The sequence below is a fragment of the Cupressus sempervirens genome, chromosome 4, assembly GCF_028749045.1.
Source record: "Cupressus sempervirens isolate cs-2001-9-10 chromosome 4, ASM2874904v1, whole genome shotgun sequence".
Lineage (NCBI taxonomy): Eukaryota > Viridiplantae > Streptophyta > Pinopsida > Cupressales > Cupressaceae > Cupressus > Cupressus sempervirens.
The window spans coordinates 120,979,258-120,995,151 of NC_143121.1; the positions used below are offsets into that span (position 1 = coordinate 120,979,258).

Here is a 15,894-nt window from a genome sequence, read left to right on the forward strand (position 1 = left end):
GGACCATTTGAGATTTCAAAAAAAATCTCGATGGGTTTGTAAGGCTACAAACCATTGGCCCAATGACATTCTCATTGTTGCTCAAAGGCCATTGAACGCACCGATGTAAGAAACCATTGAAAAGTGATTATTTTCTTTCAAAAATGTAATACATAGCATTTCTAGAGTCCGTTTCAAATGCATCGCCCATGGTAGGAGCTAGTTACACTTTTGTATAAGTTTTAGAACATATGTAGCAATATTTTTTTCACCTATTGAAAGACTTTCAATCTCCAATAAAGCCTCATTCTAGGATTGATTTATAGGAATATGCTTATAGAGGGACCCATTCTTGTAGTAGAATAATGGGACCTAAAATTTCAACAATCTAAAGCATGATGGATATATATACTATATAAAATATACCTTATAACAATTTTGCTATAGATGAGCTTTGATGTTTACCTACATTTATTATTATATACAAAATTTAATAGATATTTTTTCACATCATTTAACAAGATAAATAACTTTATATATGAAATATGTATTATAAATTATTATTATATGTTTTATAGAAAAATAACTATTTCAATTTTAAAAGTCTAAAATCTAACAAATATTTAGTTGAAAATTATTTATTTCTTAATAGTTAATTGAATACAATATTAATTTATTTTGGACTCTACTCAACACTAACTACCCTTCGTAGCAACTAATTCCTCCACACTATATGACTAGAATGCATCTCACCATCCAAACTAAAAAATATTAAAAGTTCCTTCTTCAATGTCTTGTCTTGATTGACATATGTTTTGGTAATGAATAGTTTTTCTATTTATCCTTATGAAATTATAGTTGTAATTTAAAAATATTAACAGGTATAAGTTGTAATGTTTTAATTGTGATCAATAAATTAGAATTAAGGTGCAATTTGATTTTAATAATCCAAGTGATGATTATATTGATTATAATAATTGTAGTTTTGGTTACATAACTTTTTGAATTCAAACTTATGACTAATCTAACTCTAATATCCTAACTATTTACAATCACTATTTAATCACAGGCTTGATTGCAGTCTAATGAGAGTCATCATAATTTTTTTTTAAATAGTTGTACAACAAGCATTAATGAAAATTGCTATTTCATTTAAAATATAAAATTTGTATCTATAAATAAGAATTATTTTCAATGTTGAATTGTTTAGTTTTAATATGTAGAATATAAGGTTTATAAAGTGTAAATTGTGGTTAGTTTCAATTGTTGTCTATAACAAGGAATGTGTAACCTATAAAAGAAGAGAAAAAAACTTTAGTGATATTTTTTTAAGGAACATTTTACAAATATGAAGAAAATGATGTTAAGTTTGGTTAAAATAAATCATTCAATCACTAAATAAGACCATCAATAGCAATTCATAAAATGATGAAAGAGCATTTTGTCCAGTGGCAGGCATTGAAAATGTATTTTAGACTTGGAATTATTTTATTGAGCATTGTTCAATTAAATAAAAAATATTTTAATACTTGTACATTGTGTTACTTTTCTAACCAATATTCTTTGACTTATTGAAAGCCATATGCTGATGTATACCAACAAAATCATAAAATGTACCTTTATAACAATATTGCTATAGACGAGCTTTGATGTTTGCCTATGTTTATTATTAAATATAAAATTTAATAGATATTTTTTCACACCATTTAAAAAGATGAATAAGTTTAATTTATATATGAAATATGTATTATAAATTATTAATATATTTTATAGAAAAAATAACTATTTCAATTTTGAAAGTCTTATCTAACAAATATTTAGTTAAAATTTATTTATTTGTTAATAGTTAATTGATTACAATATTAATTTAGTTTGGACTCTACTTTGCAGCTCTAACTACCCTTCCTAACAACTAATTCCTCTACACTATATGACTAAATGCATCTCACCATCCAAACAAAAAAATATTATAAGTTTCTTCTTCAATGTCTCGTCTTGTTTAATCTAATTACAAGTGTAAAACATTTAATGAATGAATGAGAGGTGCTAGGAATATTCACCAAGGAAAATCAACATATAAGAACTTATCCAAGTTGTAATCTCCTCTCTAAATCTTCCACAGCAAAGTTTGATAAATAAAAAAGTTTACTATGTTGTTTTACTTTTTTCCTTCCTAAATTTATCTATTTTCAAAATTACCTCATGACTAATTCAAACATCATTCTGCGACAAAATGCTTCTCTATATTGTCAATAAGACAAATTATCTTTTCTTTGTTTTTTTTTTTCCGAAATTTTAGCATTTGATCTTCATGATCTGCATGTTTGACTTTATTTTGTCTTTAGTGCATTTTGTCTAAAAATTAACCTGTTCCTTTCTTATTTAAATGCCAATTTCCAAAAGGACATGTACGTTTTTCTCTGCTTCTGGAAAGATTCGCTTATCCACATCACAGTTGTCTTTATCTATCTGGTTTGAATATCCGTTTCGTTGTCAGGCCACTAAAATTATGACCAATGCAAATAAATTCAAACACCATTTATCTACGTTTACTAGAAATTTCTTTTGATACTCTTCTTTTGGACTGTTCCTGTGTCTGATTGCTATAAGATGTCAACAATGAGTATTCGGTCTACAAGCTGCATAGGATTGTTGATTGAAATAGATCAGAGAAAAACGTAAATTGCCTTCTAACTGAAGATGGGAGGAAGCAGAGTTTTGATCATTGGAGGAACTGGTTACATTGGCAAACATGTTACCAATGCAAGCCTTGCCCAAGGTCACCCCACTTTTCTCCTTGTTAGGGATACCAAACCTTCTAACCCTGAAAAGGCTCAGCTGCTAGAGTCCTTCACATCCAAAGGAGCAACTCTGGTTCAAGTGAGTTACTAGCATAAATGTTTTTTTTCCATCAAAATTCAATGATCCAATATGTATAATGTTTTTTTCCATCACAATTCAACAATCTACAATGCCTAATGTCTTTTCCCATCACAATTCAACAATCTACAATACCTAATGTCTTTTCCCATCAAAATTCAACAATCTGCAATGCCTAATGTCTTATCCCATCACAATTCAACAATCGACAATGTATACTGTGTTTTTCCCATTACCATTCAACAACCCATAAATGTTCTACTTGCTGTGAGTAAAATTAACTGCTGTTCAATATGCCCTTCATGTTATAACTCGTATTTGCGAGCCTACAGTTGTTTTCTTTATTGAACAGCTACTCTAATTGTATTATATATATCTTCTTTCAATTAAAACAGCTACAGTTGTTTGCTTTATTGAACAGCTACTCTAATTGTATTCTACTCTGTCAGACATGCTTTTCTTGACCTTCTTCTGCAATACCCATATGCACGAGTCCATCACCATTCAATAACTCTGGTCTATGCAAGTTATTCAATGTTTTTTCAATCACCATTCAACAATACGAAACGGTTTTCTTGCCCATTATACTATTTTGACAATGCCCAAACGCACGAATCCATAGATGATTACTCATGCAATGTTTTTTCAATCAGCATTCAACAACCCAAAATGTTTTACTTACTGATACTGTTGTTTTCGCAATACCCAAATGCAGGGGTCCATAGATGATTATGGAAGCCTTGTAGAGGCAGTGAAGAAGGTGGATGTGGTGATTTCTGCAGTGGGTGCTCAGCAGATAGCAGATCAGTTCACTCTCATCAAGGCCATCAAAGATGTTGGGACTGTCAAGGTACAATTCATATCTATGGTTTGATCAAATTCATGACTAGGGTTTTTAGGCTCAATTCCCCTGAATTGAGTTTGTGTGCATCTTTTGCAGAGGTTTGTCCCATCAGATTTTGGGAATGATGTAGATAAGCACCATGCAGTGGAGCCAATGAAGAGCATGTTTGACTTGAAAATCAAACTTCGCCGGACTATTGAGGCAGAAGGCATTCCACACACATATGTTGTTCCCCATTGTTTTGCGGGCTACTTTCTTACTAATCTTTCGCAGCTTGGCCTGACAGCCCCACCAAGAGATAAAATTGTTATTTATGGAGATGGAACTACTAAAGGTGTGTGTTATTTCATCTCCTGGTATTGATTGATGGGTATAATTGTCATTGAAACAATTCATTTGGGTAAATTTAAGATCTGTATTACTCATTGTTTAGGTGATCTTTTTTTGCTTCTTGTTCTCTTATACATTTCTTAATTCAATCATACGTATCTCGAGTCAAACTCATTGACCTGCGTTTCATGAGTAGTGGTTAAATGAACCCATTTCTCATGAGAATAGATGGAACACTTAACACTGATTGGATCTAGGTGATGCTCATAGAGTTGAAGATGAAGCACCAAAACTTCTGCAGAGGTCACTCACCCCAGTATTACTCCAGCTCAAGTGTGCTTAACTACGGACTTTCCTCCATGGTTAAACCTTGGTAGTTAAGTGCACTCAAGCTGGAGTAGTACTAGATTGGATGACCTTTGGGGAAGTCCCAGTGCTTCCCCTAGATCCAATAAATGTTGTGTTTCATTTGTTCTCATGAGAGATGGCTTCATGTGAACCACTACTCATGAAGCATGGGTCAATGAGTTAGGCTCAAGAACTACATGCTTGAATCCTGATAGCAACATCACAATTTGACTTGCTATGGAAAATATTGCCTACAGTATATCAACTACATTTACCATCATGTTTTTTCCCTCTTAATTCATGATCTCTGTTACTAGAGTTCCATGTTAAGTCATGATCTCTGACATGGTTCAGCAAAGTAGCAATAGAAGGGATCTCTGTTATTGGAATTTTTCTTGATCATTTGTCTGACATATGTTTAAATGGATATGCAGCTGTATATATGAAAGAGGAGGATATTGGGACATTCACCATCAAGGCAGTGGATGATCCTAGAACCTTGAACAAGACCCTCTACATGAGGCCTCCTGCCAATACCATCTCCACCAATGATCTTGTAGCTCTTTGGGAGTCAAAGATAGGGAAGACATTGGAGAAGGTCTATCTATCTGAGGAACAGGTTCTTAAACTACTCCAAGGTAAGGATTTTTAGTCCCAATTCTTAGGCATTGCTGCTAATAACTATTACTTTTTGTTTTTGTTTTTGTTTTTTAAATGAGTGTTCCTGTAATCTAGCCCCGTGATGACCAGTGGTCTATGCGGCAAGATGTCACACTTTATAAATGTGAGAGAGACATGAATCCAAGACCGTAGGGAACTACCCACAACCTCAAGCCAACTCATCTTACTTGTTTTTCAATGTGAAAACTAAGTAAAACAACTTACATAGAATGCTTTAAAAAGATAAATTTGCTTCATGCATTCAGTCCAGACTGTCTACCTATATCAAAATCTCTATACAGAGGTTTAGAAATGAAGGCTACTAGGACACATTCAACCTAACATGAATTGTCATGACCAGAGATTACCCAAAAGATTCATGGTGCCGATTTCTATGTTCACTAGACAACACTTGAAACTCTTTTGGGTATCTCTGTCCTCACTACTATCCATATTAAGATGCATTCCTTTCAATTCTAGATTTTGGTAACCATTCATTACCAGTTTGCAGACACATAATCTAAGAAGATAGTTTCTTCTACTTTGATGAATTTTAGACCCTCTCCATACAATTATATTCTGTATATAAAAGCTAACACGTTATTAATTGTTGCGTTGGGTGATGCAGATACACCATTTCCAGGGAATTTTATGGTATGCATTTTTCACACCATTTATGTGAAAGGGGACCAAACCAATTTTGAGATTGGAGCTGATGGGGTTGAGGCCAGTGCGCTGTACCCAGATGTCAAATATACAACTGTTGAAGAGTACATGAGTGCATTTGTATGAAACATATGACATGATAAATGTTAATGATACAATAGATCTTTCTCAGTTCTTGACAAACCATGCTCTTTGTGTCAAAGGGTAAGAAATGGGGAGAAGCAAATCGCTAATATCTTGTTTTTTCCCTTTGAAAAATGCATATCGTAGAAGGGCGGATGTTGCAGTTGCAGCACCCCCTTGAGCTTCTGAAGTAGTTGTTACTTTTGTGAGCAAATAGAAGTTTTTTTTTTTTTTTTCCATTAGTGGTGAAGTTGTAAATTGGTATTGTATTTTTATGGTTTTGAAAGGAAGTGGATTTTTTTTAATAAAGAATTGAATCAAATAAAATTGTATTTCAAATTTATATAAATTGGGTGAGAATTTAGAAATAAGTAAATACAAAGTTTTAAAAAGAAATGAATCATAATAGAGAAATGTGATGGGTAAATTTAAAATTATAATGATGAAAAAATTGAGCAAACAAAGTAAAAAATAATTTTAGTGGGAAGGGTTTCAATTATTTGAATTGGTCCACTCTTCATTATGCAAAACTTTTAGAGTGTCAACAGACTCAACTAATTAAAGCCTCATCATCTTGTTCTTAAAACTTTAGGTTGTGCTAAGTTTGGGATAATTTCTTTCTAACAAAAAGGTTACAACTTGGTAATAAAATATATTGTGACCTTCAGAAAGGGCACATTCATCATTGAGAAGATGCACGATCCACCAAAAACGGGTTTATAACCTTCAACACAAAAAATGTGGACATGCCAACTCTCCCTTACAAACCCTCTCAAGCATTGTGTCCACTTGAAGACACATGGAAAATATTGTACTAGTGTGCTCAAGATCAACACAAAATATTCTTACACACTTACACAACAAGGATAAGTACACATCATCTAAAGTTGGAGAAATCCATTTGGTTGGTGATGTTTAAGGAAATGTAAGTTTCAACACCCCTCAAACTATACCAATTATGAAATAAAAGGAATATATCAATCTTTAGCTATTCACAATGCTTGCTAACAATATCGACATCTATGTTTGTCTTTTGCAACTATGAAAATCATCTCTTCATGTATTAGATTTCACACAAATGAGCATTCAGAAAACATTATATGAAGGGTGCAACCCAAAAATATGGAGCTTTCAACAACCTAAGTATCAATTTTCTAATAATATCATACATGAAAAAAACATACTCATTATGCCTATTAATCTTCAAACACCTTAAGGCTTGTTTGGTTGCAAGAATTCTCTAATGCGACATTCATCTATGCTGGATTAATCTTTCTTCTGTATTCGTGCATTCTTAAAATAAGTTCTAGAATATCATTTGGCCCTGTTTGGTTGACTTGTAAGAGGAGTCGAAAGATGCATATTCTATGTTTAGTTGCAACAATTGAAATATGAATTGGAATAAGTTTTGTTTTAAAAATTTTATAATTAATTTTTTTTTTTAGTTTAGTTATATTTTAAATAAACAAGATTTCTTATTTATAAAAATGGGCTTTTTAATTAATTTTTTAAAAGCTAAATTATTTTAATTAGCCTTTATTTTATTTTTAAAATTGACTTTATCAGTGAAAGGCATACCACAACCTTTGAAATACTTCAAAATTCAAATGACATATTATATTGTCAATTATAATTATAATTTTAAATTAAATCAAATTATTTTAATGAGTATAAGATCAAAACTAAAATCATTTTTTGTGGATCGGTAAACGGTGAGAGCCTAAATTAATTATTGTTATTTATTGTAATTAATTATTTGTTGTAGGCTCTTTTGTAGAACTAAAATCATTTAATTTTTTAACATATTAAAGAAAAAATACAAATAAGTCAAGATCATTAATATGATATTTAAATGATCTTTCAACATAGTTTTAATTATAAGACTAAACACAACATTTATTTGCAAAGATAATTTAATGAAAGTTTATAAAAGATATCAAATTTGATTCTCTCAATATAGTTTTAATTATAAGACTAAACACAACAATTGAGTAGCAAAGTCACGCACTGGACAACCCATCAAATTTGGTTTATTAAAAACTGGAATAAGAATAAGCTATTCTTATTCCACCTTTTTTTAGGAATACCGCTATGCTCATTTTGGGATCAAATTAGAACAGGCAAATTCTAATTCTAATTTTGTATTTTTCAAACAAACATCAGATTAATGTGGGTATTTAGATTTTACTATTCTCACCCAATTCCTGCAACTAAACATATCTTACCCAATCAACAAGTTCCCTCACCTTCTAAACTTCAACCAGAATTATATATTAAAATAATTATAATATATTTATAGATAAAACCTTATTTCAATTTAAAAAATTTATCTAACAAATATTTTGTAAAAGTTATTTATATGTAAATAATAATTAAATATAATATTGAATTGTTTTAAGACACTACTCTATGATACCAATTACTCTTTCCAACAATTAGCTCCCTCCTATACATACTACCAAATTACCAATCATCTCTTCTATACAAAATAGAACATTACAACTTTTATCTTTAAGGTTTCTCAAAAAAGAATTAGTAAATGAATAAAAGATTTTAATAACTTCCATAAAGCAACAAAGCTTCATACAATTTGTAAATCTCATCTCTAGACTACATGAATTTGATCAAAAGATCTATAGTTGTGCCTTTATTTCCTCAACAAGTCCATTTTCAAAAGGCCCCCAACAAAAAAAAAGTTAAAATAAATAAATATGAGATCTCTCAAAATACTTTTTTTTTTCAATTTGTTTTGCTCTTTTAGATTTCAAATTTTTTTTTTTTAATATTGAAAAAATGCAATTTACAAAGGAAAGAAGAGCAGTTCACAGAGAATGCTGGAAAGAATGAAGAAAACATTACAATAGAGAAGCATGAGGCAAAACAACCCACAAAGGTACATAGAGAAGAGTACACATTTTGAAATACAATTTATTAGAATCCAGATAAGAGGCTGAAGACTGTGAAGCACCCCATTTTGTTGATTCTTGATTAGCTGGACTACTTGGTGCTAGATACATTGGACTTGATATGTGTTGAATTGTGAAGGCCAACAGACACATGTGTTTTTCCCTCCATTATATTTTGTCTCTTCAGTTGATCATTTGTGATCTATAAATGTTGATGGCATGTATTGTAAACTTAATTGGTTTTCTCATTAATATAATTCCTCTGCTCTCAGTGTAGACATAGCCACGATTTGTGGTGAACCACGATAAACTACTGCGTTTATGTGTTCTGTTGTTCTATATTTTATTTCGCATTCTTAGTATATTTACAATTGGTATCAGAGTTGTAATCGATTTCAGTGATCAATTTCCGAAGTCATGGAGGAAACAAGAGTGCAAAAATTCTCGGGGAAGAATTTTAGTTTGTGGAAGGTACATATATGATCACTTTTGGTCAAGCATGATCTTGCAATAGCAATTGAAGGTAAAGCAATGAAGCCTACCGCCATGTCAGATGAAGATTGGACTAAAACTGATGAGAAGGCAATGGCAGAGATTTTTCTTTCGCTATCTCCAAATGTATTGTTCAATGTGAACAATGGAACATCAACAAAGGATGTGTGGGACAAACTTCATAGTAAGTATCAAACAACATCTGCTACAAACAAAATTTTTATCATGAAGAAGCTTTACAAATTGAAGATGAAGGAAGGAACAACGATGTTGAATCACATAAATGAGTTGAATACTCTTTTATGTCAAGCACACTCCATTGGTATGCCTCAAGATGACGAAAATAAGGCAGTCATCTTATTATGTTCCTTACCAGATAGTTGGGATGGTGTGGTAACAACAATTAGCATTTCCGTAACCGGCAAAAACAAGTTGGTTTATGATAAGGTGGCTTCTACATTGCTTAGTGAAGATATGAGGAGAACTAATAAAGAGTCTTCATCCGGTGATGCGCTAACAATGGTTAGTACGGAAAATAGAGGAAGAACTCAACATAGAGGTAGAAATAATAACAACAGCCGAAGGTCACAATCAGCTAGAAGGTCACAGTCCCGAGGTAGACAAAATGGTTGTTGGTTTTGTGGAAAGGCTGGTCATGTTAAAAAGGACTGTAGAAAATATAAAAGAACTCAAGAAAAAATTTTGGATAGTAGAGAAAACATCATTCATGATCCTAGTGATGGTGTTTTGGTTCTTGCGACAAGTGACACAACTTCGAATTCATGGGTAATTGACTCCGAGGCTTCATTTCATGCATCTTCTTGCAGCGAAGTCTTCACAAACTACAAGGAAGGTAAATTTGAGAATTTTTTTTGGGTGATAACAAGCCTTGTGAAATCGTAGGAAAGGGTGATATTTTGTTATCAATTAAAGGAGGCACTCAATTAATGCTTCAAGATGTTAGGTATGTTCCCAAATAAAAAAGAAATTTGATTTTCGTCAGTCAGTTATATGCTCAAGGTTTTCTTACACTCCTCACGGACACATGGAAAATTACGAAGGGTTCCATGGTTATTGCCAAAGGGGATAAAGTTGGCAATCTATATGTTGTAGAAACTAATGATGAGGTGGGAGCTGCGATGATTGTTGCGGATAGCAATGCCGCACTTTGGCATTAAAGATTAGGCCACACAAGCAAGAAGGGGTTAGAGGTTATGCTTAATCGAGAGCAACTCCTGGGTCTCCAATCAACAGATTTAGAATTCTGCGAGCATTGTCTTCATGGGAAACAAAAACGTGTCAATTTTTTGAAGCATGGTCATGATAAAAGACAACACCATTGGAGTTGGTGCACTCGGATGTCTTCAGTCCAACAGAGGTAACCTCTCATGGAGGTGCAAATTTCTTTCTTTCATTTCTTGATGATTGTACTAGAAAGGTTTGGGTTTATATGATGTCCAGAAAGTCTGAAGTTTTCTCCAAATTCAAAATTTTTAAAGCTCTTGTTGAAAATCAGAGTAGGCACAAAATTAAATGTTTTAAATTAGATAATGGAGGTGAATTTTGTTCTTTGGAGTTTGATAACTTTTGTGCAGATCATGGTATTCGACGGGTGAAAGTTGTGTCATTCACCCCTCAAGAAAATGGGGCAGTGGAAAGACTAAATCGAACTATACTTGAGAAAGTTCGATGATGCAATCTAATGTCGGTTTAGGCAAAGAATTCTGGGCAGAGGCCTGTAATACAGCAGTGTACTTGATTAATCGAAGTCCTTCATCTCGTTTGGACTTTGGAATTTCAGAAGAGGAATGGCTAGGTATAAGGATTTCCTACTCACATCTTCGAGTGTACGGGTGTCAAGCATTTGTTCATATTCCTAAAGAAAAGAGGAGCAAGCTGGATTCAAAATCATAGTAGTGTATCTTCATGGGTTATGGAGAAGATCAATATGGATTTCGATTATGGGATCCTATTGCAAAGAAGATTGTACAGAGTAGAGATGTGGTATTTAATGAGACGAAGTTTTCGGCTCTTCAATCAACACTACATGAAAGAGCTGCTGAAGATTTTATTCCTATGTCCTGTTTAAATGAGAATAACTCTTCATTCAATCCACAGTATCAGCCTATGGTGTCTACTCCTACCTCTGTTTTAGCTCCATTTCTCAGAATTAGCAGTGATTTAGAGTCTTCTTCTCATACTCTACCATCACCACAATAGACAAAGCATCTTCATCAGCTTGATAGAGGAAATGTTTTAAACAAGGATTTCACCCAAACTTTTGCAGACTCCACACAAGTCAATCACAGTCTCCTTCCTAAATCAAGGCCACTTCGTATCTTTGCTCCCTTATGTAACATGGACTGTGATGGATATAACAACCCTGCTCAGGATTTGGACTATAGCAATTTGTTTGGAAGTGGAAATCTTCAGCCTACTAGTCACGATGATGACTGTAGGAATCGTGATGTGAGGGTCGCTCATCCTCCTTTCATTCTTCCTGAAAATTGTGGTGTGTCCCATAAAAACCGCAGTGAACAAACTTGCCGCTCACTCTGCTCCACACGACAAGTTGATGCTTCTGCCCACGGTGATACAGAGCCGTCCTTGGTCAATAAGACTCCTCCGCACACCTCTCACATATGTGGAGCATCCACTCGGGCAGCAGATCTCTTTGAATATGGTGCTGGAGATCATCAACGTCTGTTTTCCTCTAGGCGGCCCCCCTCATTCATACCCGATGAATCCCATCATATTGGGAATTCCATTTCTTGCGACAGACTTCATCAGTCTGAGAATCACGACAAGCAGCATACAGAGCAGATTGTTAGCACTGGCAAACAAAACAATTGCGGCTTGGAGGGTAACATACATCATGGACATTATAATGAGCTTGTTACGTATCCTCATAACATTGGGTTGACCGCCCCCAATCAAAGACTATCTCATGACATCCAACATAGGTTTGGTGTTGAAAACGTTTCATGTCTGGCAGAGCACAGTATGAACTATGACATGGGATCCATCACTCCTCACGCCAATGTCAATTGGGCCTCACAACTTTAGCGTACGCCAGACATAGGTCACTTACCATGCTCAAATATCAACCGATCAAACCAGACTGTGAAGACAGTTAAATCAGAGAAAAATATATGCATTTTTCCACAAGGAACTTCTCATGAGTTGTATAACAACACCAAATCCGGGTCTGCTGAAATACATCTTGATGCCACCGCTAATAAGAATGGTATTAATAGAATTAGGGAACAAGAAGAGAATGTTCCAGACTTGGAGGCAATCAACAAGGCAAAGACGGATGCCTGCGAAGTATTCAGACTATGAGCTACTTTATTCTAAGGAGGCAGACCTTGAGATTTTAATCTCTGATTAAGTAGAGCAGGCTAATTTCAGAGATGCCTGCGAAAGTACTGATAAAAATCAGTGGATGATTGCAATGGAAGAAGAGATGAACTCTCTTAAAACAAATAAAACATGGGACTTAGTTCCACTTCTACCCAACCGGAAAGCTCTGAAAAACCATTGGGTATATAAGGTGAAAGAAGAAGATGGCGGAAGAAAGAGGTATCGTGCTCGACTAGTTGTCAAAGGATATGCTTAGAAAAAGGGCTTAGATTTTGAAGAGATTTTCTCACCTGTTGTTCGAATGACTACAATCTGGGCAGTTTTGGGATTGGTAGCCACTTGGGATCTTGAATTCAAATAGCTTGATGTTAAGATGACTTTTCTACATGGCGACATCAATGAAGAATTGTACATGGAACAGCCTAAAGGCTTTGTTCAAAAGGGGAAAGAACATCTCTATTGTCGGCTGGAGAAAAGTTTGTATGGGCTCAAGCAAGCTCCAAGACAATGGTATATTAAGTTTGATCGGTTCATGGCTGAACATAATTTCACTCGATGCGAATCAGATCCTTACATCTAATATAAAAGACTTCCTAGGGATGTGGTGATTTCCACCGTGGGTGCTATGCAGATTACAGATCAGTTCACTCTCATCAAGGCCATCAAAGATGTTGGGACAGTCAAGGTACAATCCATATCTATGTTTTAACACAAGTTCATGACAAGGGTTTCCAAGTTTAGTTTTCCTGAATTGAATGTATGTGCATCTTTTGCAGAGGTTTTTCCCATCAGAATTTGGGATTGATGTGGACAGACACCATGCAACGGAGCCAATGAAGAGTATGTTTGACTTGAAAGTTAAACTACGCCGGGCTATTGAAGCAGAGGGCATTCCATATACATATGTTGTTCCCAATAGTTTCGCAGGCTACTTTCTTTCTAATTTCTACCAGCTTGGCCTCACAGCTCCCCCAAGAGACAAAATTGTTATCTATGGAGATGGAACCGCCAAAGGTATTGTATATTTTCAGTTTTGGTGATTAATGAAAATCATTCACTTGTTGGTGTTCCTTGATCTGGATTAGGAATTCTTTTTGTTAGCCCTAGGTTCTATCATAAATTCCCCTACAATATTTATTGTTATAACTTTTGTTGATTGAGGATCTGTAGAGTTCTTTATTGATTCATGATCCGTGTCACTAGATTTATTGTGTCTGACAAGAGTACTTTATTGATTCATAATCTATATTGCTATATTTATTTTATGAGTTATGATCTCTGACATGAATGACTTGCAGAGCAGTAAATAGGTCAGGGTTTCTGTTTTTGGAATTTTGCTTGATCTTTTGCCTGAGATATTTTTTTTTGGGAATGGGAATGCAGTTGTATATTCAAAGGAAGAAGATATTGGGACATTCACCATTAAGGCAATGGATGATCCAAGGACTTTGAACAAGATCCTCTACTTGAGGCCTCCTGGCAGTACTATATCCACCAATGATCTTGTAGCCCTTTGGGAGTCAAAGATAGGGAAGACTTTGGAGAAGGTCTATCTATCTGAGGAACAGGTTCTTAAACTAGTACAAGGTAAGGGTTGCAAACCCAATTTGATGGTTTATTGTTAAAATTGGTTAAAGAAATATTAAGCTAAGGAATGTACTATTTAGGCATTCTGGGTATTTAAATGTAAAAAAACTGTTTATGTGAGTTTTTTTTGAATGATTGATTTGTTAATAAGTAAGGATATGTTTTATAAGTTAAATTATGATATTGTTATTAGAATTCAATGGACGTGACTATTCTTCATAGAAAATGGTCTTTGATCAAAATTGAAAAAATTGAAAACACAATGAATTTTTTTAAAAATTTCAGCATTTTTTCTTCATGATCTGTATGTACTGTGATCGAAAACAGCAATTTTTTTTATAAAAATTTACTAGGTATGTTTTGGAGATTTCAAGGAAAAAAAAGACTTATGGTGCATTCTGTTGGAGCATAACCGATGCCAAATTCAATTGTGTGATTTTTGTGTTAAATGCATTGATCTATGGTTCATGAATATTGGTTGAGAAGAACCTATCATCTTTCACGAGAGTGAATGGTACACTAAACATTCATTTTAATGCGTGATGTGTTCTTATGAACCACTATTCATGAAACATGAATCAACCAACTTAACACTTCAACTTTTCTAACAACATCATAATAAGACTAGCTCCAGATAAATGAGCATTAGAAATATGTTTCCTTGTTAGGAAAAGGATACTTTGTGGTGTGGCAAATGCGTGGGAAGATTTACAAGTTGCTCCAAACAAATAGCAGGGTGTTTAAGGGCGTTTTTAAGTTAGACTTTTATGAAATCAATATTATGTTCTCTTTATGAGTGAATATTGGTTTTTTATACTTAATTGTAGTTGTAAAAGCATTTGAGGCTCAACCCTTTTCCAGATGAACTATTAATGACACTATAAAATATTTGAAGGCTTAAGGGTACTGATATCATATTCAGTTGTTACAGATGTTAAGTCTCATTTCGCAAAATTAAGAATTCATTTCATCTAAGAAAGTTCTGATGTAAAACAAATGTTTGCAGATGTTTAAATTGGTTAAGTGTGGTAGTGAGGGTAGTAGGTCCTTAATCTTTTTTTTTTAAATGATTAAAAAAGTTTGTTCATAATAAAAGGATAATTAAAATTTATTTTCATATTAGAGGATTAGAGGAGATGTAAGTACTTAAGATTTGAAAATAACTTTGGAAAATAGAAAAAATTGGATAAACAAAAACTTCACTTTGAGTAAAATACACAACTTGGGAAAATTCTTCCCTTCATTCTTGTTTGCTTCTAAAGTTTCCTTTGTGTTTTGTTTTACTTGCATTCTATTTTTCAAAGATTGAAATAGAATAGCAAATTGTCTAGTCAAATGTGTTATCAAATCTTAGGTTGGAATATTGTGGATAGGAGGCAATTATCTTTGGAATGATCTTTTTGGGGTTATCTTTTACGTGTGTGATAGTTGACCTTTCATTCCTTAAATGAGGTTAAATTTCATTTTCAAATTATTAAGTCCTCAACGTGAATGGAATATTAATTCCTAATTGTGAATGGATTTATATATTGTATTCACTTTATTTTTTGTTTACACTCACATTCACTACAATCTGCCAATTTGTTTCCTAACGTAAAACTCATAAAAAAGGTAAGAAGTATTTTTTAAATTAATGGGCTAATAAGAATGCTATGATAATGGAAGTCTTTTACCAAAATCAAGGCACTTTCAAAGTAACAGAAAATTTATATTATA

At 33.4% G+C, this 15,894-nt stretch overlaps 2 protein-coding genes across 2 annotated transcripts; both read left to right on the forward strand.

Annotated features, from left to right (window-relative positions):
• The first annotated feature begins 2,597 nt into the window (after positions 1–2,597).
• LOC149560221 (phenylcoumaran benzylic ether reductase IRL1-like) lies at positions 2,598–6,157 on the forward strand. The gene is made up of 5 exons (XM_089824546.1): positions 2,598–2,859; positions 3,575–3,709; positions 3,800–4,037; positions 4,816–5,019; positions 5,670–6,157. The coding sequence occupies exons 1-5, from the start codon at positions 2,680–2,682 to the stop codon at positions 5,831–5,833; spliced, it is 921 nt and encodes a 306-aa protein (XP_089680672.1). The 5' UTR covers positions 2,598–2,679; the 3' UTR covers positions 5,834–6,157.
• Positions 6,158–13,194: 7,037 nt separating this feature from the next.
• Positions 13,195–14,974, forward strand: LOC149560222 (phenylcoumaran benzylic ether reductase PT1-like). The gene is made up of 4 exons (XM_089827581.1): positions 13,195–13,276; positions 13,368–13,605; positions 13,975–14,178; positions 14,847–14,974. Exons 1-4 carry the CDS (start codon positions 13,217–13,219, stop codon positions 14,972–14,974), a joined length of 630 nt encoding a protein of 209 aa, XP_089683707.1. The 5' UTR covers positions 13,195–13,216.
• The last annotated feature ends 920 nt before the right edge of the window (positions 14,975–15,894 follow it).